General features: G+C 44.7%; 1 protein-coding gene across 3 annotated transcripts in view; it reads right to left on the reverse strand.

The window, feature by feature from the left end:
* Positions 1-17,119, reverse strand: part of LOC147728652 (histone PARylation factor 1-like) — a 126,672-nt gene extending 109,553 nt beyond the window's left edge. Inside the window, exon 1 of one of the 3 annotated variants that reach the window (XM_086962424.1) lies at positions 17,010-17,119. In XM_086962424.1, the coding sequence (XP_086818550.1) occupies positions 17,010-17,063 (54 nt within the window). In that variant the 5' untranslated portion in view covers positions 17,064-17,119. The other 2 variants (XM_086962425.1, XM_086962426.1) reach the window with 2 other exon arrangements.
* Positions 17,120-25,967: the final 8,848 nt, after the last annotated feature.

Genomic DNA, 25,967 nt, shown 5'->3' on the forward strand with positions numbered 1-25,967 from the left:
CACTTAATTCTACGTGCCTGGTCAGTCGGTCGTATATCACATTTGTCTACTAGATTCAAGCTACATTCCTTGATAACAAATACATTCTTAACTTTTAATACAACCAGATTGTGGTCACTGAAATGGAACCTTACAACTGAATAACTAATAATTTGGCTCCCATAACTGCTACTCAAGAAGATGTAATCAATTTTAGACCCACTGCCATGACCCGTGAAAGTGGGGATATCCTCGTCACCCCCGGTTGGCAGCATTAACCCATTTTTAGCCAACAGGGATTCCAAAAAAGTTCCCTGTTCTGAGTGTTCAAAGTGGGTGTTCTCTTCTTCCGGGGGGCCAAATAGAACATTGGGGGGACATTTATCCTGGCAACCATGGACATTAAAATCTCCCATTAAAATGACAATGCATTCAGGCTCTATAGACTCCTTGAAGTTGACTAAGAAAGAGTTTAACCTCAGCAGATTGCCAACCGGATGTTCCCTATCAAAGGAGTTATAAAAGTTCACTAGCAGTACGGTATTAGAGCCCCTGTGTGTAATTAAAACTGCGAGGCAGTAGGGGCTGCCAGTAGCTATTTCTTTATAAGTGCCCGGGATTTTGGCGGATATCAATGTAACCAGACCGCATCTGGCCCGCCCTCGCTTTGAGTTAACTGCTGGGAGAAAAAAAAGTGGTGAAGCCATCAACTGCGAGTATGTTTTCGGCGGCCCAGGTCTCCTGCATGGCTATTATGTCCATGGTGCCTATGAGGTCCCTCCAATAGGGGTCATCTATTTTACTCCTGAGGCCCGCAATGTTCCATGTGACCAGGGAGATCCCGGCCTTCCCATTTCATTGTCCTCTTTCACACAGAATAATGTCCCGCCCTCAGTGCCCTGACCTGTGGTGAACGCTAGGTCAGTATTTAACTCAATGTTTGACTCCTGTACGGGCTGACTACTTTGTGGGGCAATGGGAGGGGTGTTTTGCAACTGTTTAATGGGTGAGCCCAATTTTTGTCAATTCACCCAATCCATAAATGACGGGTACTTGTAATGATTGAACGTTTGGACATTAAAATAGTTTTCTTGCCCATACGCAATATGGTGGTCATAATGTGGGTAGCTATTTCGGGGCCCTACAGCAAACCCTCCCTGGAAAGGTCTAGCTCTTCTTCTCCTGACCAGGTTCCATCCATCCTCACCACCCTCCTCCCAACCGTGGGCTTGCACCTCCCATGGGGGATTGAACCTCTGTCTAATTTTGTGTTCCTGTGGACCCCTTAACCAACTCCATCTTTTATCTAGTTGATTCCCCTGTGAGTAGAAATAGGAGAGGGGCCTGGCAGTGACCGTGCTTGCGTGATAGCGCGGAGTACCTCCACAAATGTGTTTTACCACCTGTGGGTTCTCAAAGGTGACCACGATACAGTCTCCTTGTAGGTTTTCTATTACCACCAACCCAAGGAGTTCTCTCCACCATTAGGATGTTACTAGGCATATTGGCCGGTAATGGATGGTTTTTGGACAGCCAATAACATACTTTATTTTTCAGGGCCTGGTAAGATTCTACTTCAGTTGATGCAATTTCAGTGACCCCCGTCAAGATCACAACATATGGACATGCATCCGGGGGAAGATGGATGTTTCTCCGGGACTCTCTCTTATCTATTGGGGCCTGGTCCAATTTTGGAGTCAGGGGTGTGGGATCTTTGAATTTCACTTGAGGAGTTACCTTAGGTTTAGCTGGGTTCAGAGTTTGTTTAGGGTCAGGGGTCTTTGATGTGGTGCCTCCTAGATTGGTGGTGTTACCAGGATTACTGGGCACATTTTTTTTGGTGGTGGGGACACTTATCAGCTAAGGATTGTAGTTTTTACATGGGGTGCTTTGTTATTTAGATTGAAACTAGGGGCACTTATGTCTTTATGAATATTTTTTAGTATTGTTTCTAAGCAGTTTAACCTAACCTCAATGGGTTCAAGGAGGATTTTTAACATTTCAAAGATGTTATTGTTAACCATACTTAGGCTACTTCTATCCTCACTGCTTCTAACTTGGTTGTTTGCCTCACCACTTAGTTCCAAAATTTCCTCCAAACTGCTGTCTACAACAGTATCATCTGGTAGGCCGACATTAGCCTGGTGCACTCCCCCAGTATCATTAGTAAGAGCAACCAGGTTGCTACTCGTATTCGAGGGCACCGGGTCTAGATTGGTTAGATCTTGATTATGGGTAATGTGTGCTTTTTTCCCTTTGCGAATAGTGGATTTGTTGGTCTTTTGTTTAGGAATTGCCCCCTCTTTCATACCCCTTTGATTTAGAGCGTTAGCCATAGATAGGTTGTCAGACTCATTTCCAACTGGGCCGCTATCTACTAGCAGGGTGAGGTTAGGGGTTGCCTCCAAACCCTCTTGAGAACTTGGAACATCATAGCCCCCCTCATTGTGTACAATTGCAAGAGTGTTCGGTCCAGTTACAGCGTTAGGGGTACAAGCTTGAGCTATGAGGCCTAAGGAGGATCGCTTAGCCATAGCCAAGTCTTGAGACACCCTTCTGTCCATTAAAATAATCCCTTCATCAATTAAAGCGTGGGTACGGACAATAAAGTCATCGAGGGTACCAGTCAACTTTTTTGCTCCTGCGGCTGCCATGCTTCTGGTCTCTCGGCAGTTCATAACAGACCCTATAAGTACCCAATAATAGAGCAGTGGGAGGTTTCGACAATTATATCAGCTAAGCACGAAAGTCAATCTCGTAAATTGATCCCAGTGGTAGAAAACAAACAGTTGGCAGACTTACAGTTTAGAAGTCCATGATCCTGTGAGCTGGTGGCAATCTGGCAGGGTGTCTGGCCCAGGCCAGGCTCCTCAGGCCTCTGAGGGCCACAGAGGGCCCGCCCTTTGCCCGGGCTTAGCCCCGCACTTGGTCCCGCTCACGTCCCACTACGCGGAGGGGGCATTGTTGTTTTAAGCGCCTCCGGGCGCCTTCTTGCGAGTCACTGGTGCGCGCCCCCGCACAGGCTCCTGGGTGTTGGAGTCCCCCCGCTCTGCTTCCGCGTTGGTGTTAGAATGCGGCGGCAGGTGGGACTCAGCTCCTTGATCTACTGGCGTCGCTGTCCCGCTGGCAGACTCACTCTCTGCCTCTGGCAAGGCGGCGTTTCCTTTGCAATAGGGTTCCCGAGGTGCTCCGGCGGCGCCGCTGTTTTAAGCGCCTCCGGGCGCCTTCTTGCGCGTCACTGGTGCGCGCCCCGCACAGGCTCCTGGGTGTTGGAGTCCCCCCGCTCTGCTTCCGTGTTGGTGTTAGAATGCGGCGGCAGGGGGGACTCAGCTCCTGCTTCTACTGGCGTCGCTGTCCCGCTGGCAGACTCACTCACTGCCTCTGGCAAGGCGGCGTTTCCTTTGCAATAGGGTTCCTCAGTGTAAACAGTGCACAGATGAGAAATAATTAAATGTCTAATGTTGGGAGAGGAATGTCCTGTGTATAGTAAAAAGAAAAGTAGCCATTCCCAGAGAAAAAGATTGCTTGTAAAAGTAGCATCCTGATGTACTGCTGGCCCTGACCACAGCTACTTTAGTGTGGGCCCAGAGGCCTAGGCTGACAAGGAGTGGTTCAGTACCTACCCTAAGCCCTGGAGGGGTACATTCAGCATGCCCTCAGAATAGATCTGGACTACTGCTCTGCCCTAGTTGTAGCTGTAGTGGGACCAGATTTATTATTCGGTCTTAGATTGTGGCCTACTGCCCCCACTACCGCAAAGTTCTGCTGTTATGTGAAACAAAGAACCTTGCACTAACATCCTGGGTGTATAGTGAGCATAACATATGTATGCAATTAGACGGTGTGTGAGTCGGAGTACTAGAGTCAGTGCAATACATCATGGATACCCTGAACTGTAGCTTGGCACAAGATGGAGAATGAGGATAACCTCCAGAGAGTGGAAGTTGGAGGGTGAGACCCAGACACTGAAGTGAGGAGGGTGGAAATAGGGTTACCTTTAGAAATTCCATTAAGACTGTTAGCAAAGGGACTAATTATTTTTTATTTTATTTTTTTTAATTTTTATTTGGAAACCTCAGGATTACATCATGTGCAAAGCAAGGAAGGGCCAAAAGGCCACCAAACAATAACATCAGATGACAGAATATCGTGCAACAGAGGATAACTACACTGTGTTCTCAAGCCAGGCTGGCAGCATTAAGTCAGGATCAGCACCAAAACTGTCCACAGTGTTACAGGATGTGCGAGGATTCCAATTTATAATAAAGTTGAAGGATCAAACGAAAGGCAATATTACGAAAATCGGTTACAGAGCTATTTACGTGACAGGATATTAGCCTTCAATTGAGCGTACCATTGGGAGAACATTAGGAAGATATAAGTCCGAGAACAAGCCCACCGAACCACAGTGACCCACTCATGAGGCAAGCAATGTTAACAGGATTTCGTAGCGTAAGGGACACAAACAATGATCCTCCCAAGGAACCCAAACCCCCGACTCAAACTATAAAGAAAGATAGAAAAAGCAAGATTATATCAAGAAAGAACAAGGAAGAAAGAAAGAGCGGGCCATAGAGACAAAGAAGAAACAAAAAACACGTCCCACCCCCACCCCCCACCATGCATGCCGCGGAAGGCCACGGCCCACCCCCCCCCATAGGCATGCCTGTCGCCCCAGGAAACCCCAAAGAAGGGAAAATAGGATGAGGGCCCTAGCTCCGGCCCCAGACACGCCCCCCCCCCCCACCCATCCTGAAAAACAAGTAAGCCCACCATAATGGAGGGCAAGCAGCAATGTACAATCATCCCAATCACCCCTAGTCACCATCATAAGCCATGTCACAGTCCGGCACCAAAAACATCCATTGAGTACGTAAGCAATCCGAGTTCAGCCCTGGCCGGTCCGAGCTAAGGCAGCAAGGTGTCACACTTCGAGAGAAGGCAGGGTCAATGAGTCCGCAGTCCCTTTTGGAGCCGATGCAGCAGCAAGCCAGAGCAAAAAAGTCAATGCGATAATGCGACTCCATAGCACCCCAGCCGTCGAGGAAAACGGGTAATGCAAATCAGGAGCAGTAATAGCCAGCTGGGGGGTGTAAAAGTCAGCAAACACAGCAGCTCGGCCACACGTCCCACCAAGTCCATTGTCCAGTTTCACACACTTGAGAGAGTCCTCATTGTTGACAAACCGGGAAAGGTCGGGCCCTGGTTCGACATCTTGGCCATCCGCCCTTGTACAACTCGCCGTTGCGTGCGAGTAAGCAACAATCATCCAGCGACTGCTCAAGGCGGAGTGCAGATCTGTAAGGGCCAGCAGGATGTCTCGCGTTGTGGGTTCCATCGCCACTTCACCAATCTATGTAGCGCACCTATCTCCCAAGGAACCCCAAGGCAGGCGAGGAAACAAACCCCTCCGGTAGTCAGAGAGTCAATAGCTGCCAGCAACACAATAGTGGGTCTTATCAGGCACACTCGTAATCGCGATCACCCACCGCGCTGCAAGGCGCTTACCAGGCGTGCCCGAATTCTCCCTTAAATCAGCATTGCAAGGAGATCCGTCGGCCGCCGGCAGTCTCCGGGGTAGGTCGGAGCCAGAACATACGTCAATAAGTATCGCCGAGTAAACAATCAAGAACAGGCTCCTCGAAAACCTTTGTTGGGCTGCTCGAGGGGCGCCAGCGCCAATCTCCGATCGGCAGTCTCTGGCCGCGTCCAATCACAATCCCGGTCTGGATCACCGGGTGAAGATGGCCAGTCGGAGCCGATGTTATTCAGTCGCGCGCCAGCTGCTGCGCCACTCGAGGTCCCGGCTCACTCATTGCAAGGGCCGGGAAGTTTGGGACGACGGATCTCGGCCATAAGAGACAGATTTCGGGCCTGAGTAACACAGCCGGGCTCCGTAGGCAGTCATCTGTACGTGGCCGCAATCGGGATGCAGGATTGATACCAGGATGGTGCGGGAGGTATGGGCGAGCGGCGGAGCCGGGCTTCTATGCGGCCATTTTGGCCGCCGTCTTGGCTCCTCCCCAAAGGGACTGATTATTAATTCCTCCTGAGCGCTGCCATTTAGTAGTTGTAGAGAGTAAATTTTTACTTCAAGGGAAGGTTACACACCAGTGTGAGACAGTGATGTGTGATGTTGGCATTGTTAGTCAACCTGGTTTATCGACTGGGTGATACAACGCACAACTGAAGACAATCCAGAGGCATCATATGAACCTTATTCTCTAAACCTGAAGGACCTTGATTATGTGGATGACCAAGCCTTGACCTCTCACACACACCAGCGTAGGTAGAAAAAAATGTCTTGCAAGCGGGCCTGAAGATCAATACGAAGAAATCAGAAGTCATGCCATTCAACATCCCAAACCTTTCACCAATCAAGGTGGCTAGAGAAGACCTAGCCATGCTCGCTCACCTAGTCAGTGCTATCAAACAGGACGGCTTGGCGGATAGGGGCATGAAGAGCAGGGTCGGATTGGGATCACAATTTGGCCCGGGCACTGACGAAAAAGTGGCCCACATTAAGGGGGCGTGGCCTACATTTAAGGGGCGTGGCCTACATTTAAGGGGCGTGGCCTACATTTAAGGGGCGTGGCCCACATTCGAGGGGCATGCCCTTTCATGAAACACCATTTGGTTACTCTTTGAGGTCTAATTTGTAGACAAATATTTAGTAAATTAAGCCTTTTAAAGCTTACAGAGCAAGTAACATTGGTAAAGACTAGGAGCACTGCAGTTCAGATAACTGAATACTTACTTGCAGTCTTAACGCCCTGCACAATGTCGTTGGATACTCTTTCCTAACCAGCTATGTCCTAGACTCTAATCATCACATAAACCAGAAATCTAGTACAAAGTCAAGGAGAAAGGGTAAGACTGGAATCTCTGGGAATAGAACATGTAATAACAAAAGTAAGAATTCACAAACGAGGAAAAGGCAGTCTGGGGTGTAAAGAATGCTGAAAAAATGTATCTGTACAATCTAGTCATACATTTATTTGACAGTCAGCAGGTGATGTCTATATACAAAAAACACAGTTTTATTCATATCTGTTGCTGCCTTAAAGTCTGGGCCATGGGGAGACTGAGGATTACTCAATCAAAAGATCCTGCAGCAATGCACTTTTTTTTGCAACGAAGTCAATAATGTCATCAGTTTTCAACTGAGACAGCACATTCCATTCAACTGACATGAGCATAAAGGCTTCAAGGTTTTCCTGACCAATTTGGTTTCTTAGGCGGGTTTTGATGCACTTCAGTTTGGAAAAACTTCTCTCACAGGCTACTTGTGTACAGGATAAGGTCAAGACATATTTGTATGCCAAATACAAATGCTGATAGGCACTGCTGAAAAGAAGGTATTTTTTCAAGATAGAGTAACAACAGACAGCACAGTCACGGCAAGTATTGCACTTTGTTGGCCCAGCCTCAGGTTTTTTGTCAAATTCTTCTACTTGAAGTGGTTTGTCTTCATTAATCTGGTCTTCTCTGTCGTACTCTTCAGGTAGTGTCCTTTTTAAATTTGACCATTTAGCAGCAAAATCCTGAAGTTCTTCCTGCAAAGTCTGCACATTTATTGAGCTATCTATGTTTTGCAACAAGGAGCAAAGTCTCACAAGAGCATTACCTGGGAGAGTCTGATTGAAGTTCTTTGGGTCTAGGCATGCTATATCTGCTGCCAAAGTGAAGTGTGTCTTGAAACGAGTGGTCAGACTTTGAATAACTTGGTCCATTACTGTATTATGCACCCCAATACGAAATCGATCTTTAGCTAGGGTTATAGGCTCATCCTTTGTGCTCATCCCAGGCATCTTTTTAAAGGACAATCTCCCTTCTGGAAGTGTTGTTTGTACTTCTTGGTCACAGTTCCTTTCTGCTAAACCTTTGTTGGCCCACTCTGAAAATGTTGTGGCAGCAGAGTACACAGCATCAAAATTGCGGGAATCTGTGGCAAGGAGTTTTACAGTGTCTGACACCATTCTCTGTGCTTGCAGGATATCCATTCCACTTGTTTGGAGATACTAAGACAGTGGTGTGGTTGAAGCAAAAATGCGAAGATACAATTGGGCTGTTAGGACTGTTTGAAATTTACATAGTCCCTCAGCAAATTGTAAGGCTTGGCACCGTACATTTGGAATAAATCTAAGATTGTCAGATGAAATCTTATGAAGGACTTTGACCAAATCAATAAACATAGCATTGGCAGGGTTATTGAAAGAGCCAAAAACTTTCTTGAGAGCAGCATCTTTTGCCCACCATCTTGTTTCTCCAATGATCTGGACTGTCCGGCTATCCTTTGCCAGCTCACGCCACACATCCATCCGCTTATATGACTCCCGGAGAAAGACTGCACAAGAGTGTAGCAGTCCAAAGAGAGAGGTGGACGCTGTAGATGCTTGGGTCACCTCAATAAGGACAAGGTTTAACACATGTGCATAACACCAGACGTGTATGTGATTTGGAGATTCTTTGCTTAGCCAAGTACTGAGTCCATTGTACTGGCCTTGCATGTTGGAAGCACCATCAGTCGAATTTCCAATGCACTTAGCTATGTCGAGACCATTTTGTTGAATTGCAGTTTGTACCAACTCGAACAATCCTTTTCCAGTTGACAAAGTGCAATTTCTGACTGCTATTAGGCGTTCATGTACAGTGTCTGTGACATATCGGATGATAATGGAACACTGGTCAGTAATACTTATATCTTGAGTTGAGTCTATCTGGATTGAGTACATACCTGCATCGTTTATTTCTTTAGCAATGTGTCTTTTTATCAGTTTGGAAATTGTTTCTATTACATAACCAATTGTGGTCTTTGACATGAATGTCACAGATGCACCACGACCACCTTTCTGTTTTGCTTTGGAAGTGAGAGACTCAATGTGTTGTTTAAGAGGTTGGTCATATTTTGACAGCAGAAGGATGAGCTCCAGAAAGTTCCCATGATCCATTAAATCATTATCCAACTCAGACACAGACTCTGATTTCCCCCGATAGCTAAGCCCCCTTTTACCAATCAGTTTAATAACTTCAACCACACGCTCCAATATTTCTCTCCTCTTTCTGACTTGTACTGCACGAGTTGTCTGCCGAGAGAAGAGGAGAGTGGTTATGTCAACTCCAGAAATTGTCATCATATACGAATCAGTGCATCTTTTGTGGAATTGGGATGCCTCATGCTCTGTAATGCGCATGTACACGTGCCTAAAGTTTTTCACCCCTCGAATAAAAGGCCCACTTTCTTCACATTTGCTAAATGCCAAGCAAACTGTGCAAAAGAAAGCTTTTTGGATTTTTGAAAAGCTTAACCAGTGTCGCGTACTCCCATCTTTCCTCATGAATGCCAACTGCCCATTGAACTGTTGACTTTTGGAAGATTGGATTGGGTGATAGTGAAAGAATGCAGAAAGCTGGTCATGCGTTGGCCGTTGAAAGTAAAGGTCAACTAACTGTGTCTGGTCCTTTCCTTGAGTATCCGTCTTATCTTGGATCCCAGCTTCTGGCAAATGTAATAAGATGGATGCAGATCTCCCTGACACAGTGGATTTGGTTTCTTCGTCTGCTGGAGTGGCCTTTGCACTAGATTCGGTTGCTTCCTCCACATTTGTTCCAAGTATTGCAGAAGTACTGATTTGTAAGTCCTGCTCGCCAGTGACACCTTTAGTTGCATCAATAGACAGGACTCCTGCTTCCTCTGACATATCTGCCATTCTTTCACAATCATGTTCTTCTATCATTTGCTTGCAAGTGGAGTCTTCTGTCAAAGTAATGGCCAAAACATTTGCACCTAAAGAGAGAGGACCCGCTGCTGTAGTACAGGCATTGTGATACAGCTTTTTGGTCTGCGTTGTAAACATGTTGAAAATGTTCTTGTTTTCTTTCACTTCTTCTTCAAGCCGTCTTCTTTTCTTCTCTCGTAATTTTTCAGCACCCCCTTTTCTTTTCCTCTGTTCCAATTCTTTGCCTAGACAACATAAAACATCCTGTTTGTGTCATTCATTCACACAGGAGAAGGTTTTGTACAGCACCCATACTGATGTCATGTATTTCGAGTTCTTCATATGTGATGAATAAAGAGGTCGGAAAGTGAAATAAAACAATTGCCTAGGATCACATGATCTGATTAAGATACGAAACCAGTATTAATGCCAAGTTGTTGGTATCACATTGTGCAATTCAGAAACTAGATGTATATGCCTCACTTCCCTTACACTCACCTTACCCCTACCTGCAACTCATCTGGTATCAACATAGCTCTTGGTCATAACTCAGACCAGATGTTGTTGCTCCTGGCAAAATGTTTGTGAGCACCTATGTTCAGGCCTATATCATAATGTAATACAATCTGGAATAATGCTGCAAAATCATTCCTTGGGTAAATTGTGTACATTAAATTGCAACAACATTTGACGTGGAATTCTGTGTGCAACCTGCCTATTTCTCACATTTTTAGTGGTAAGGGTGATTTGGTTGTTGTTTTGTGAGCTAGTACACAATATCACAATAAACCATACGGGCATTGTGTTTGCAAGTGTAGCTTTAGTTATGTTTACTTATGCCATTCTTTCAGCAACAATGAAAACCAATGCGATGTTCTGAGGATTTTCACCATTCCATTGGAGGAAATCTAATAATTTCCTCCTTATATAGAAGAAGCAATACACACACTCTGTTCTCTGAATCATGGTACAAGAGACCTGCAAACAACTAGTGCTATTGGTTTTAAATATTCTAACCGTGTAACAATCCCTCACAATTTTTCGCATGTCCTCCATGTGTAAGACACATTATGTAGCACCAACTCTGAAGCACGTTCTGGGGCCCACATGCATGATAACAAAACACAACCAACCAGAAAAAGTTGTGCAATACCCTAAAAACTAATCCCACCATGGTCCCTTTAAATACCCCTGCACCCCATAATCATAACCCATCCTAACCCTAAAAATACACCCTGCACCCTAAAACCCAAGCCTATCACTGAACCCTAAAAATACCCCTTTACCCCAAACCCCAAACCTATCCCTGAACCCTAAAAATACCCCTGTACCTCAAAACCCAAACCTATCCCTGAATCCCAAAAATACCCCTGTACCCCCAAACCTATCCCTGAACCCTACAAATACCCTGTACCCCAAAACCCAAACCTATCCCTGAACCCTAAAAATACCCCTGTACCCCAAAACCCAAACCTATCCCTGAACCCTAAAAATACCCCTGTACCCCAAAACCCAAACCTATCCCTTCACCCTAAAAATACCCCTGTACCCCAAAACCAAAACCTAGTCCTGAAACCTAAAAACACCCCAGTACCCCAAAACTATCCCTGAACCCTTAAAATACCCAATCACCCTAAAACATATACCTCAGAACCCCAAAACATATACCCTATATACCCATACTTACCTTATCCTAACATATACAAAAAAACATGCTTTTATCATTCATGCATTTACGAGTTTCGTTGTAAATGTATGCGTGGTAAAAGCATATAAAATGTAATGCCATGCGTTATAACGGCATTGCGGAGTCCTAGTAGATTCGTAATAAAAGTATGCGGAGTGATGGTATGCGGCAAGAAAGATTCGGGATAATGGGTGTTTACTGTCAGAATGACCTACAAACTACAAAAAAAAACTAACCAAAACTTACTAAATGATATTTTTGGCATATAGAGAAATATGCCCCTTGTCTGCATTTTGGATTAGGCCTTTAAAATAGAGTTAAATTGTTAACTGGCACACAAATGAATCAGTTAATTGTGCAAAAAAATGGTAAACAAAATGGTTCCTACCTGTTCCTTCTTGCTTCAGAGGAAGGGATCGGCTAGCAACACATTGCATTTCTGGGTGCTGGATGTGGCAAGTCAAGTACAGCTTTGAGGAAGACCCACTGCACTGTGACTAGTGCAGTATTTTCTGGATTCGGTGGGACGATTGAGGCGCACTAGATGTAGCTTTGAGTACTGCTTTACTCAGCCTGCTTTGGTCAGCCCTGTGGAGAGTGGGATGCCAAGGGGATTAGATGGCCCCTCTTGAGTTAGAGCTTGGCAGTGTGGTGCATCTGGTTAGAAGAGTAACCAAATAGAAAAGGCAGGGTGAACACTCTGTAGTTCTGTATGGGAGGGTCAGGACTGTCTTCTTCCTGAGCCTTAGGAGTTGGACTGGGTCACTGAAGGCCTACACATGTATTCCTTCCACCTGGGAAGGATAGGAAAAGGTTGGCACCTAAGGAGATAAAGATGTAGGCTGAAGCAGCAGCCTGTTGAAGCAAGTTTTCTGGGCACCTGAGGGCTGGGCAGGTCTTTGCTTTGATCTCCTGCTGCAACTTCTGGATACGATCCTCCTGGTGGTGGGTGCTGTAGAGTCCAACTTGAAGTTGTCTGATGAAAGCTGCTGGCAAGCTGCTTTTATGTCCCTCGCCTGGCTAAAGTGGGTGTGGTAATCAGGAGGCGGGAAGGAAATCTATGAATTCTTACCCCCACTTCAATCCAGAAATGGTGTCTTACAGGCTGACTGAGAAAGGGGGTGTGGTCAGAGCAGTGAGACAGAAACCTATAGGCCTGCTGTTTTCACACTCATGCAGGCAGTGAGTAAAGGGTGTGTCCATATGAAGGTGAGGCAGGAGCTGGGGAGGGAAAGGAAGGCCATAAACATCAGCCAACAAGATCCCCCATTGAGGAGGGAGTCACTGGAAATTATGAATACTATGAAATGTTATCTTAGGGCAAGCTTAGACTCTCCCGGAATAACAAAAAGAACATAGAAGTAGAATGGTGCACTCAGCAAGAGGTGCCGAATGACTTAGGGGTCAGAGCGCAGCCTCCACAGCATAAGACAACCAGACAGTGAAGCATTAAGGGGAATGAAATGGAAATTTTGTATCGGAAAAGCTGTGTTAAAAATATCGACATGTTTTTATAAAGTGTCCTCTTTAATTATCATGGTCCCTTTGCAGAATCATAAAGCATGAACAAATGGTTATTTTTTATAATTTTCTTACCATTTGACAGTTTTATGTAGCGTAAATTCAGCCCAAGACAAAGGCTATTTGAGTTCTATTCATGAGTACCAATTACAGTACACATGATCTGATTTTTTATTTAAGGGCCTGGGCGATGAAGTGATCTGCCCAGAATCACAGGCTGTTGAGCAGACCCTGGGATTCAAACTTGAATCCCCATCTCTGCAACTCTGGCGTTAGGCCACCTATGCCTATGCAAAGATAAGGAATGAAAGTGGGAGGATACTGTTCTTGCGCAGGACACAGGCCCAAGGTGACAATGGCCTACATGCTGAGCAACTAAAAAAACAGCAAGGCCCCTTTCTGTCACAAAATTATTCAAGAACTTCAGTGCAGGAGCACCTGAAAAGAAGGGAAGCCCCTGCTATTACTAACCTACTTAGCCCAAGCTGAGGCTTTACCAGAGCTGTTTCCTGTCCACTCTTGTATAGATCTGAGCAGTGGCAGATAATGAAAAGCGACATCACCAAACTGGTAGCCTTTCACACCAGTAACCTGAGAAGAACCATTCACATTTGTAGACCACAAACCATCCCCAACTAGAAATTGCTCACTAGATGCAAGCAGGGCCGGACTGGGAACCAAAACCGGCCCTGGCAAAGTGCTCGGCCGGCCCCAGCCCCCCTCCAGGGGCTGAGGGTGCCGCTGAGCTCTTTGCCAGGGCCGGTTTTTGGTCGATTCTGTTACAAAGCCGATTTTGCTACAAGGCCGATTTTGCAGCTATGCTGCAAAAACTGCCCTGTAACAAAATCGACCCGCAGGGGCCCAAAACCAGCCCCCACCCGAGCGGCGCACCGGGGGATTGCCCGGTGCCCGCTACGGCCAGTCCGGGCCTGGATGCAAGAAAGAAACATCAAAAGGGTTTGGCTAAAGCGCAGTAAGGCTACGCCACTATAAGTATAAACAAAACAAAGTGCCAATACTGCTCAATGAGTCAGCCTGTTTTTTATGTGCAACGACATTAAACTGTTGACATATACAAAGGACAACCAAAAGTCAGATTCAATCAATTTAATTTTATGGTTATTTTATGATAGAAAAGTATTATTTTGATTTCATGACAAAGTTGTCAATATTCATATAAACACGGGGAGGGAACAGGAATGAAAAATCTTTGCTTAGGGTAGAATGAAGAACAACAGGGAATTATAAGCGCAGCAATAGAAAAGTGTCTAAATATCAGTGGTCAGTCATACGAAATCCTCAATCATCCAACATGGCAGTCACAATCAAAAAACCACACACACAAAAAAAAATTTCACACTGTGTCAGACAAACTGGTCAAATGAAATTCAAGAAAAAAGGAAAGCTGATCAGAAGACGCGGCGCGTAGGAGAGGAGACCCGGTTTCATTAAGGCTACTGTTGCAGGCGTACAGTGAACAGACCACATTACCAACCACATCCACAACACGCAAGGACTGTCACTAGAAACCTGCAGTAAAACCATGTAAGGATTACCTCATGATCGGGGGGAGGGGGGGGGGGGGGTTGAGTCACAACGGTGAGCAAGCTGATAATAAAAGTGCATCCACTAGAAACTGCTGCTTGATGCTAAAGGAATGATAAATGTTTAACAGTTATATGCTTAAAACAGTGACATTTTAGCTAACTGCTCCAAAGCCTAATCTAGCCTAAACCCACAGACGGGTTTAGAACAATAATAGTGAGAAGCTTGGCCATTCAGGAAGGAGAGCAATTACGGGGAAGACAAGGGCTTGTACCCAAGTCGTTAGAAAATAGGACTCTGCAACTGTGTATTTTGTATCCTTTATAAATGTATAATATTTACTTTTGGTGTACTATTAATATTATTTTCCTTTGAGCCCTTTCCCCCATCCTACCTCTCTGAGAAACCGGTGACTACTTTTCCTCTCTATTCTAAAATGTAAATAAGAAAAAGGTTATTAATACTTCGCACAGTTTGCAGAGCCATAATAGGGTAAATCCAAGAATAACAGCATACTAGCCAAACCGCCAGATTCAGGCGGGAGATTACTGATTTCAAGGCTAATCTCCCGCTTCATGCATCCAAAAAACCTGATTCCTCAGTGGGCTTCAGATAGCAGGGGATGGACTTGTATGACTGATTACCTGCTCCTGTAAGCAAGTGCACACCATTTTTGCCACCCGTTCTCTGCCTGCCTTAGCGATTTCTCTGTTCTCCTGAAAAGTATGGAAAAAAACGTACTTATATTTGAATTTCTGATTTCCAATCTTGCATTAGCACACTTGCAAATCCCATTCACTGCAATAGACCCAATGCAGGACGTAACAGAAGTCAATGGGAGAAATGCATGCTCCCAGTTAGGTTTAAAAAAATCTCCCACTTTTCTCTTCCAAAATGTTGGCATGTATGTAACCGTGATAAACTACCTCAACCACCATGTTTGGGCCTAGTAGCCTTTGTCTGCCCGTTGGATCACCGAATCAGGTCTGCCATCTTATGTCAGAGAGCAACATTCAGGTGTAAACTAATCACACCAATTTGAGGTTGAAGGATACACCTGAACATTCAAAAGAAGGCGAGAAGAAAATAATCCTCCGGGCTGATTCAAGTTGTAGCTGTAGAGGTGTCAAGCCAATGGCTAAACATTCCTGGCAAAAGAAGCGAAAGACTAAAAGGAGGATGAAACGAAGCCTCTTGAGCATATGTTTTTATAGAATACAATATATTTGCCATGAAAGCCCAAGCAGTGTTACAGGGAAAACATAACAAGCATTGGAAAAACCAATAACTCCAGTGTGGACTACAAGCTTTTTTTCCATTCACCCAGTGTTTTGTTTCATCATTGTTAAAAAAAAAAGTCTAAAAGAAAAAATATTGGTCTCAAAAGCCACACACTGTACACTAGCTTTAACATAAACAGAGCTATTTTAGTGGGTAGAAGTGCTTCTTGTGAAAGAGCAGAATGCATTCACTATCAGTGGCGTTAACCAATAAGTGAAGAAAGCTGAGCAACTGCTGAGCAGCAGAAAAACGTGAATGTGAACAGGTGTTATGGGGTTTGTGAAACTATCAAAATAACCAACATATCCACCACTCAAATGACTTTCATATTTTCACTATACTAATTCACCGCTAATCCTTTATGGGTTCCAAAGTAGCATGCTACTCCCCGAAAAAGTGCTTCAACACCCCATCAAGGGTAGCAAGCACTATATAAATGCAAACCGTTTTCACTCTTCTATCCCTCTACTATCCTGCTCAACCCAAATAACGGACTAACATATCCACCGCTCAGATTACATTCACTATACTAATCCACTACTGATACTTAAGGGGTTCCAGAGTAGCATGCTACTCGCCGAAAAAGCACTTTGCCGCCTAGTCAGGGGTAGTAAGAGCTAGAGCTATATATATATATATATATATATATATATACACATACATACACACACACACACACAAAATTGAAAATCAAATGGTCTTGGCTAACACCAGACAACAAAGAAAATTATACATTGCCAGTATGATTACCATTAGAAATAAACCAAGAGAACCCGCTTTCTGAATGGTCAGGCTATAAACAATGCTACATTTGCACAGCTTAGCTGAATAGCTTAGGTTATTGTAACAATTGAAGCCTTTGTCTTTACAACAATGGAATAAACACCCACAATGTATTCGCATGTCTGTAAGAAAAACAATGTATTCCCACGGCGGAGAAGTCGTAGCACAAGCAAATCAGGGACAATGTGCAATTAAAGACATTTTCACTTTTTACGGAACGCTACAAATTAAAGACATTTTCCATTCCTTACGAACGATGCCACTCCCGTAAACAAAAACATAGACGGGACTGCTTAGAAGAGGGTTTCACTATGATGAAGCAGCACATTCTTTACTATTTAGTATAAACAACTCCGGTCACAACACCCGCTGGAGATATTTAAGCTTCTACCGCCCACCCGCTCGGCGCATACGTCATAACATTCGCCCCGTAATCACCATTCTCTAACCGTCACGATCCTGTACGTACAGTGACGTACCCAAAGCATTTATACCTGCTCTGTGGATCCTGACGATTTCCTTTTCCCGCCACCCGCCATGACAGGCATCCTAAGGCGCGCGCACGCTCCCGACGTCAGGAGCGTGCGGACGTGCGCGCCGGACTTCCTGTATCCGGTGACGTACCTAAATATAATACTATATACCAGGTTGAAATGTATGGGCATCTAGTGACAGGTTTTTGAGGCACTTGACTGGTATGCAGATGATACAGGGCGATGTTTTGTGTGTTACTTAATCGCGAAACGGAAATTGTGTATTTTCTGTTCACTTATACGGGAGAAATTACACAAATGTCGCAGAGCAAAATATTTACAATAATGCACAAAACCAACCTTATGCTCAACTGAAACAATATTTTGTTTTAATGTTACTTACTAGTGATGTCGCGATTTCATTACCCAAGTATAATTCTAATATGTATATATTTTGCTTTATGCACATCGCATTTTCGTTGGATTTACATTTTCCGGAGTTCACATTTCTAAAATGGCTTTTACTCTAGACCCCCATGGACTTATTATAATGATCACACAGACACAGGGAGTTACTATCTGGAACTGGCACAAGGGCAAGTGCGCCCGGCCCCTTTTATTGGCAGGGTCACATTACCTCTGCTATATGGGTGTAAAGGGGTGAGTGTGGAAGCTAGCCTTCTAGGAGTGGATGGATGAAACACATTACAGAGATACACTAGAGCTTGACCAGCCAGTCGCCACAAATAAGTTGCATTTCGTGTCTTTGGTAATATGCTGTTGATGCTCTAATTAAGAGGGTTGAAAGGGAATTTTTTATTAAAGTGTGAAATAGTATAGTCAAAAGTCATGTGCCATGTTATCTTGCAATTTATATTGAACTGACACCACATTAAAAAATGCAACACGTAGAATGCAACTATATTTATTAGTAATAGCCTTAAAATGTTTTAAGTAGCTTGCAAGTGATTTGATCAAATATGCTGTGACGTCACGTGCTTAAAATGGTAAAAGCTGACCTTACCCTGACCTCTCTTTAATGAAAGCCTTACATCACATTACAGAAATTCCTGAATAACAATAACATTTTAAAATGTTTGCTAGCAACACTTTATCTTTGATTAAAAATTAATATTTGTGTACACACTCAACACTTGAATTTGACCTTTTTAGCATATTATTTTATTGAGATTGTGCAGAAAATATTACAGAAAATATTTTCTTTATGCATAAATGTTTCATTTAAACTTAGGAGAATGTTGCTGCTTAAGCCATTAAACTAGTCATGAAGTTAACCTTTCGGTGCTCATGACGGAATGGTTCCGTCATGAGCACCAGTGCAGATGACGGAACCATTCCGTCATGAATATAGTGGCACTAAATCCCTCAGCTGCAGACAGCGGTGGGGAAGAGCTTCCCAAACAGGAGGTGGGGAAGAGCTTCCCCAACCTCCCAAGGCCCTTTTTTTATTTTCAATGCAATGACGATTCAGCGTGTGGCGCGCTGTGGCGCTGCTCATGTGGCTATCTTAGCCCCCAGAGAACTGAAACCCTTGGGAGAGGTATCGTTCCCCTTTCCAATGGTACCCTTCCCTAGTGGATCCCTGCTTGGGCATCACCGCAGGAGGGCGATCCCCAAGCAAGGATTCACACACTAGCCACTAGGGTTGGGAGAGGGGCCCATTGGGCAAGGGCCTTTGCTCCCTTCATAAAAGTTTGACCCAGACTGTCTTTCTGCTCCCCCTGATTTTTTTCAGCTACATTTGAGGTTTGCAGAGGATTCTGGGCAGGGAAACATTGGGTGATCCAAGCAAGCCATACCTCACTGGACTCCCCAGGGTGTTTGGATTTCAGAAATGTGTGGGGTTTGTAGGTTTCCCTAGATGGCTGCTCAGCCCGGGACCAAAAACCCAGGTGCCCCCCTTCAAAACCAGGTCTTTTTGTGATAGGAAATTTTGATGTCTCCACAATACATTTTGGGTCCTTGACCCACCCACTCAAGCGAGGAATCATTTTTATCGGAAGACTTTGGAAAATGCAGGGTGAGTGGAATTTTGGGGATCCACGCAGATTCCAGAACGGTCCATCACAGAAATGTGATGACATTTTTATTTATTTTTTACAAAGTTTGAGGTTCATAAGGGATTTGGGTAACAGAACCTGGTGAGAGCCACACAAGTCACCCCATCCTGGATTCCCGTGGGGGTCTAGTTTTGAAAAATGCATAGGTTTGCTAGGTTTTCCTTAGGTGCCGACAGAGGTAGGGTTCAAAATATACAGCTAGGCACTTTGCTAAGAAAGGGTCAGTTTTCACAGTGAAAATATGGTGTGTCCACGTTGCCTTTTGGGCCGTTTCCTGTCACGGGCCCTAAGATTACCCACACAAGTGAACTATAATTTGTATCGGAAGACTGGGGAATGCAGGGAGGGTAGAATTTTGTGCATCCACGCAGAATCCAGAACTTTCCATCACAGAAATTCACTACTTCAATTCCAAAAGATTTGATAATAGAGATGAGGGGACCTAGGTAGATGTTGAATAGGATCAGACTTATTGCTGAGCCCCGAAGGGGTCCATGCTTTATAGAAATATTTCTAGATGCGAACTGTGGGATTGCCACTGCCTGCTGTGTCTATCTGTTAGATATGACTGAAACCAGTTAAGTGCTGTATCTCTGATTTCAGATTCCTTAAGTCTATCTGGTAGTATCTTATGATTAACCGTGTCGAATGCGGCTGACATGTCCAGTAATACCAGTATGACAACTTGGCCATTGTCAGTGCGCATTCTCATCTCGTCCAGGACTGTCACCAGGGCTGTCTCCGTGCCGCGTGCAGGCCGAAACCCAAATTGGACTTCATCTAATAGAAGATTTTCTTCCCAAAAATGTGAGAGAGCCTTGCCAACTAATTGTTCCACGATCTTCACTGGATATGACAACAGAGATATTGGTCTATATTTGGCAGGACAGAGAGGGTCATGGGTGGCTTTTTTTTAGTAACTGAGTCACCACCGCCTTCTTCCGACATCCAGGGGCCATACCGCTATCCAGTGACTGACAGCAAATTTGGTAAAGCCAGGGAAATACCTCAAGATTAAACTCTTTCCACACCCTATGTGGAAGGGGTCCAGTGGCGATCCAGAGGAGACACTTAAAGCTATTTTGTTAAATTCTTCCTGTGTAGGGACCTGAAACTTAGTCACGGTTGCCTGTTTATCTTTATTTAATCCCTCATTCTGTTTCTTTTTTTCCACTAACTCTAATGGACCACTTACATTATTCATCTCCGCCTCCTTGTTATGTTCCAACCATAAATAATTTTGTTGATCTTCTCCTCGAAAAACACTGCAAGGCTATCACATAGTTCTTGTGTGGTTACTATCTTGTTTTTCACACTGTCAGGTTTGGATACATTTTGTACGATATTAACACCTTAGCTGCGTGTAAACATTTCTCCCCAGTGCTGCGCTGTCCATTAGAACTAGTGCTGAATGGACGTTCAATGGTCGTGCGCAGCACTGGGGAGGTAGCGCTGCTGACGACCATTGGCCGTCAGCAGCACTTAAGGGGTTAAAAATGGTTCTAACCCTATCGGGTGCCTGTAAGATGATTTTCTCATAGTACTCGGTTTTAACCTTAGCAATTATTTCCTTATAGATGTTCAGTTCTTTTTTCAGTTTTTTGGTCTTTTTCCTCCTAGAGTTTCCGCCATTTCCTCTCAGACTGTTTGCATTGTTTCCTTTGTACTTTGAGTTCCTCATTATACCATGGGGCTGATGGTTTATCCCTACTTTTTAGCTTTTTAATTGGTACCAGATGATCAAGCCTGTGATTAATCTGACCACTGAAGTTGAGGTAATTTTCTTCTACTGTTTTATTGATGTCAAAAGTGCTCTTTCCAGGGCATAACAGGAGTTGCTTCATTTTTGACAGCTTTACCAATTCCCTACCCTGACGAGTATTGTTTGATTGGGTATTTTTATTGTTCACTTTAGGATTTAATAGTAAAAATTGAATCAAGAAGTGATCAGTCCAACACATTGGTAATATTTCTCCCACAACTTCCTCCATGTGGTTTGCAAATATTACATCTAAAACATGGCCAACATTTCAATGCCCTCTACTTCGTCAACACTTATGGTTGCAAAGTTCCACTTCTCATTATATATCACTCCCACCCTCCTTCTCTCCCACTTAGCCTAGGCTTGTGGAATATTTTATAACTCCAAGGGGCATGCTAGCCCAGCTCAACTTCAGAGTCGGGCCGTGTCCATTTTTCTGTTAAAAACAGTGCGTCCAGTTCCTGACTTTCCAGCAACATATAGATCTCCTGATGGTGTTTTACTAGGGATCTCATATTGATTAGGCCATATTTGAGACTATCTGGGTTGGAGTTCAACAAGGGGTTCCTGCCTTCGATCGATTCCTCATCCTTATGGCCCACGCCACCTTGCTCACCTATTGTTAAAAGTTGCTCCCTTGAGTAGCAAATTCTAGTAGCTCCACTTATACGGTGTTCCTGTTTGGCAGCATGGCTGGCGCTGTGCGCTGTCAGTGCGTGGGCGGGCGCAGACGGGCTTGCCTTAGGCGCACCCGCTGCGTGAGCATGCTCCTCTCCTTAAATAGGGAGGAGCGTTAAGGGGAATCGACCCGGAGCGCTAGAATGCTGACCCAGATTGCAGGTGCTCGGTGACCCGCTCTAAAAGGCGGAAGCTCACCTTGGCCATTCAGCGTGCAAGTTAAAGTGCAGGAGAAAGGGCTTACAGTACGTACTATTCAAAGTTTTTTAAGAATCAAAATAAGGAAAGTTAAAAGAACACCGTTTATCCACAATTTCAATATAAAAAATCAGACGCGTGCAAAATGCTGGTTGCTGAATCGGGCTGTTAATTTATTTCCCCACCGCAATCAGGGACGCGCTGCGGGTAACCTTAGAAACCTCGCACTTGCCTGTCCTCTCCTTAAATAGGGAGGAGTATTAAGGGGAATCATCCTGGAGCGCTGGAATGCTGACTAAGATGGCGTGTGCTCGGTGACCTGCTCTAACAGGCGGAAGTACACCAGCTCACCTTGGCCAGCCAGCATGCAATTTAAAGTGCAGGAGAAAGGGCTTATTGTACGTATTATTCCAAGTAAAAAAAAAAAAATAGGGAAGGTTAAAAGAACACAGTTTATCCACAATTTAAATTTTAAAAAATCAGACGCGTGCAAAATGCTGGTTTCTGAGTCGTGCTGTTAATTTATTCCCACACCGCAATCAGGGACGCGCTGCGGGTAACCTTAGAAACCTCGCGCTTCCCTGTCCTCTCCTTAAATAGGGAGGAGCATTAAGGGGAATCGGGGGGATTCGCTAGAATGCTGACCAAGAAAGGGTCAGTTTTCACTGTAAAAATGTGGTGTGTCTCTGGGCCAAATCCGCAGTCTTACCACTTACGGCAGCGTTTGGCCCGATCGAGCTGGAATTCCCACGTCAGTGGACTACAGACTCTGTGCGGTATTTGGGTATTCAGGTACTCACCAGCTCTGAAGTGGTGTTAACAGAGAACTATGGTAAGGCAATGGCAAAGTTGGAGGATGACGTTAACAGATGGGTGCGTTTGCCGCTATCCCATATGTGCTGCATCGCCTTCATGAAAATGGTGGTCCTCCCACAATTCTTGTTTTTGTTTAGTAACATACCAATGGTTCCCCCTGCTCCCTTTTTTAAACAACTTAGGTCCTTGTTGATCCACTTGGCTTGGGCTGGTAAACAACCCTGGGCCCGGTGGGACTTTCTGACACTCCCATATGCTATGGGGGCCTAGGCGCCACAGACATGGAACTCTATTATCATGCGGCACAATGCCTCCCTGCATTTTATTGGCTACATCAACAAACTCCCCTCCTCATCTGCATATAGAGAAGGTCGTGGCGACGCCCTCCCCACTGGCTACATTCTTGTTTCGAGCCCCACACTTGATTCAATTACTGCCACTGCACATGCATGGAGCAATATTTTGAAGCGACAGGCGGCCTCTATCCTATATTCTTCACTTACTCCAGTCGACTGGCGTTTTTGGCCACCCGTGCTTGTTGAACCAGAGGTAGTGAGAGCACTTTCGACACGTAATATTTCCTGCATAGGTGATCTCTTTGAGGATGTAATGGGACGGGGATGGAAAGACTTGGTCTCGGACAGCCAGGAGGTCACTCCGCTGGTGATGTTTCATTACTATAGGGTTAGACAAGCGCTCCGCGATATGCTGGGTTACGAACTGATCAAACCACTAGAGGTTGCCCCCGTCTCCCTTCTATTGCGGGCAGAGTCCTCTCGGAAGGTAATTTCCAGTATTTAAACTTTTAAACTCTCACTCAGGACTATAGGAAGAACTACTTAACTTAAGCCAGGCTCGGCTGGACAACCAATGTAGACCTAGTAATAGACGATGACACCTGGTGTTATTGCTGTGAAGCCACACATTGCGTTTCACTGAATGGGCACACCGTCTTATTCACATCAAGTTCATAAACAGAGTATATTATACCCCAATCTGTCTACATAAATACAGACTTCGAGACACAGCGAAATACGAGAGATGCAGTATGGAGCCTGCAGGGTTTCTCGATATGGCATGGCTGTGTCCAGACGTAGCCAACTTTTAGATAGCTATTTTTTTAAGCTTAGCGACATTACCAGAGAGCCCCTGAATCCAGACCCATTGTTGGCTCTCCTGGGATTCACCCAGCATATACGTAAAGGAGTAAGCCAACTTGTAGAGATGGGATTATTAATAGCTAAACAGGGGGTAGCAATACATTGGGCCAGAGGACCGCCCCCCCCCCCACCCCCCACCATAGCACAATGGTCCCGGGACATGTTATATTGTAACACACAGTCCGAGTTCTATAGTGAATTACTCCCCCCCCAAAAGCCGCCCTAAGAATTTCTGGAGTCTATACCAGGATTATCTGTGGGTAAGGAGTAAATAGGAGTGCTGAGGTACTAACTTCCCCCTCTCACAACAGTAATGCATCATGGGACAATAGCAAGGTAAAATTGATTTATCCTTAGGGGATTTGTTGCCAAGTGCTGACTAGTTATAAGGTAGCCGTGGGTCGCCACTAGGCCCTGACCCGGAATTGGTCTCCACTCAGTATAACCCTATATTAATATCAGACCACTCCAGACTCGATTACAAAGGACCACTATTGTATAGAACAACGCCTCTGTACACTAATTGCAGGAAGTTGCCCTGCATCAGACATATGTATACTGTGACAGACTGTCTTTTATTGTTTCTTCCTTTTATTGCAATTGTAATTGTTTGCATGTATTTTTTTTGTCTAAAAACTCAATAAATAAAAGAAATAAAAAAATGGGTGTGTCCACGTTGCCTTTTGGCCCGTTTCCTGACGAGGACACTAGGCCTCCCCACACCAGTGAGGTATAATTTTTATCGGAAGACTTTGAGGAATACGGGGTGGAATTCCAGCACTCTCCATCACAGAAATGTGAGGAAAATGTGTTTCTTTTTACACATTTTAAGGTTTGCAGGGGATTCTGGGTAACAGAACCTGGTGAGAGCCACATAAGTCACCCCTTTCTGGATTCCCCATGGTGTCTTGTTTTGAAATATATATAGGTTGGCTAGTTTTCCCCAGGTGCCGGCAGAGCTAAGGTTCTAAACCTACTGCTAGGCACTTTGCAAAAAAGGGTCAGTTTTCACTGTAAAAATGTGGTTTGTCCACCTTGGCTTTTGGGACGGTTCCTACAGGCCTACCCACACAAGTGAACTATCATTTTTATTGGAAGACTTTCTGAAAGGCGGGATGGGTGGAATATTGTGGATCCACGCAGATTACAGAACTTTTCATCACAGAAATGTGAGGAAAATGTGGGTTTTTTGACAAAGTTTGAGGTTTACAATGGATTCTGGGTAACAGAACCTGGTGAGAGCTAGACAAGTCAACCCATCCAGGATTTCCCTGGGTGTCTAGTTTTAAAAAATGTATAGGTTTGCTAGGTTTCCCTAGATGTCGTCAGAGCTAGGATTCAAAATCTACAGCTAGGCACTTTGCAAAAAAGGGGTCAGTTTTCACTGTAAAAATGTGGTGTGTCCACGTTGCGTTTTGGGCTGTTTCCTGATGCGGGTACCCCCACATGTGAGGTACAATTTTTATCGGAAGTCTTTGGGGAATGCGGGGTGGGTGGAGTTCTGTGGATCCACACAGATTCCAGAATTTTCCATCACAGAAATGTGAGATGCATGTGTTTCATTTTTTACAAAGTTTAGGTTTGCAAGAGTTTTTGTGTAACAGAACCTGGTGAGAGCCACAAAAATCACCCCATCCTGAATTCCCCTGGGTGTCTACTTTTTAAAAATGTATAGGTTTGCTAGGTTTCCCTAGGTGCCGGCAGAGCTAGGGATCCAAATCTACAGGTAGGCACTTTGCCAAGAAAGGGTCAGTTTTCACAGAAAAAATGTGATGTGTCCATGTTGCTTTTTGTGCTGTTCCTATCATGGGCACTAGCCCTCCCCACACAAGTGAGGTACCATTTTGTATCGGAAGACACTGAGGAATGCAGGGTGGGTGGAATTTTATGGATCCACGTAGATTCCAGAACTTTCCGTCACAGAAATGTGAGAAAAATATTTTCTTTGTGACAAAGTTTGAGGGTTGCAAGGGATTCTGTGTAACAGAACCTGGTGGGAGCCAGACAAGTCACCCCATACTGGTTTCCTCTAGGTGTAAAGTGTTCAAAAATATATAAGTTTGCTAGGTTTCCCTAGGTGCCGGCAGAGCTAGGGTTCAAAATCCACAGCTAGGCACTTTGAAAAAAAGGGTTGGTTTTCACTGTAAAAATGTGGTGTGTCCACGTTGCGTTTTGGGCCGTTTCCTGTCACTGGCACTAGGTCTGCCCACATAAGTGAGGTACCATTTTTATTGGATGACTTTGGGAAATGCGGGGTGGGTGGAATTATCTGTATCCACACAGA

Source organism: Lissotriton vulgaris, chromosome 3_1, assembly GCF_964263255.1.
Source record: "Lissotriton vulgaris chromosome 3_1, aLisVul1.2, whole genome shotgun sequence".
NCBI lineage: Eukaryota > Metazoa > Chordata > Amphibia > Caudata > Salamandridae > Lissotriton > Lissotriton vulgaris.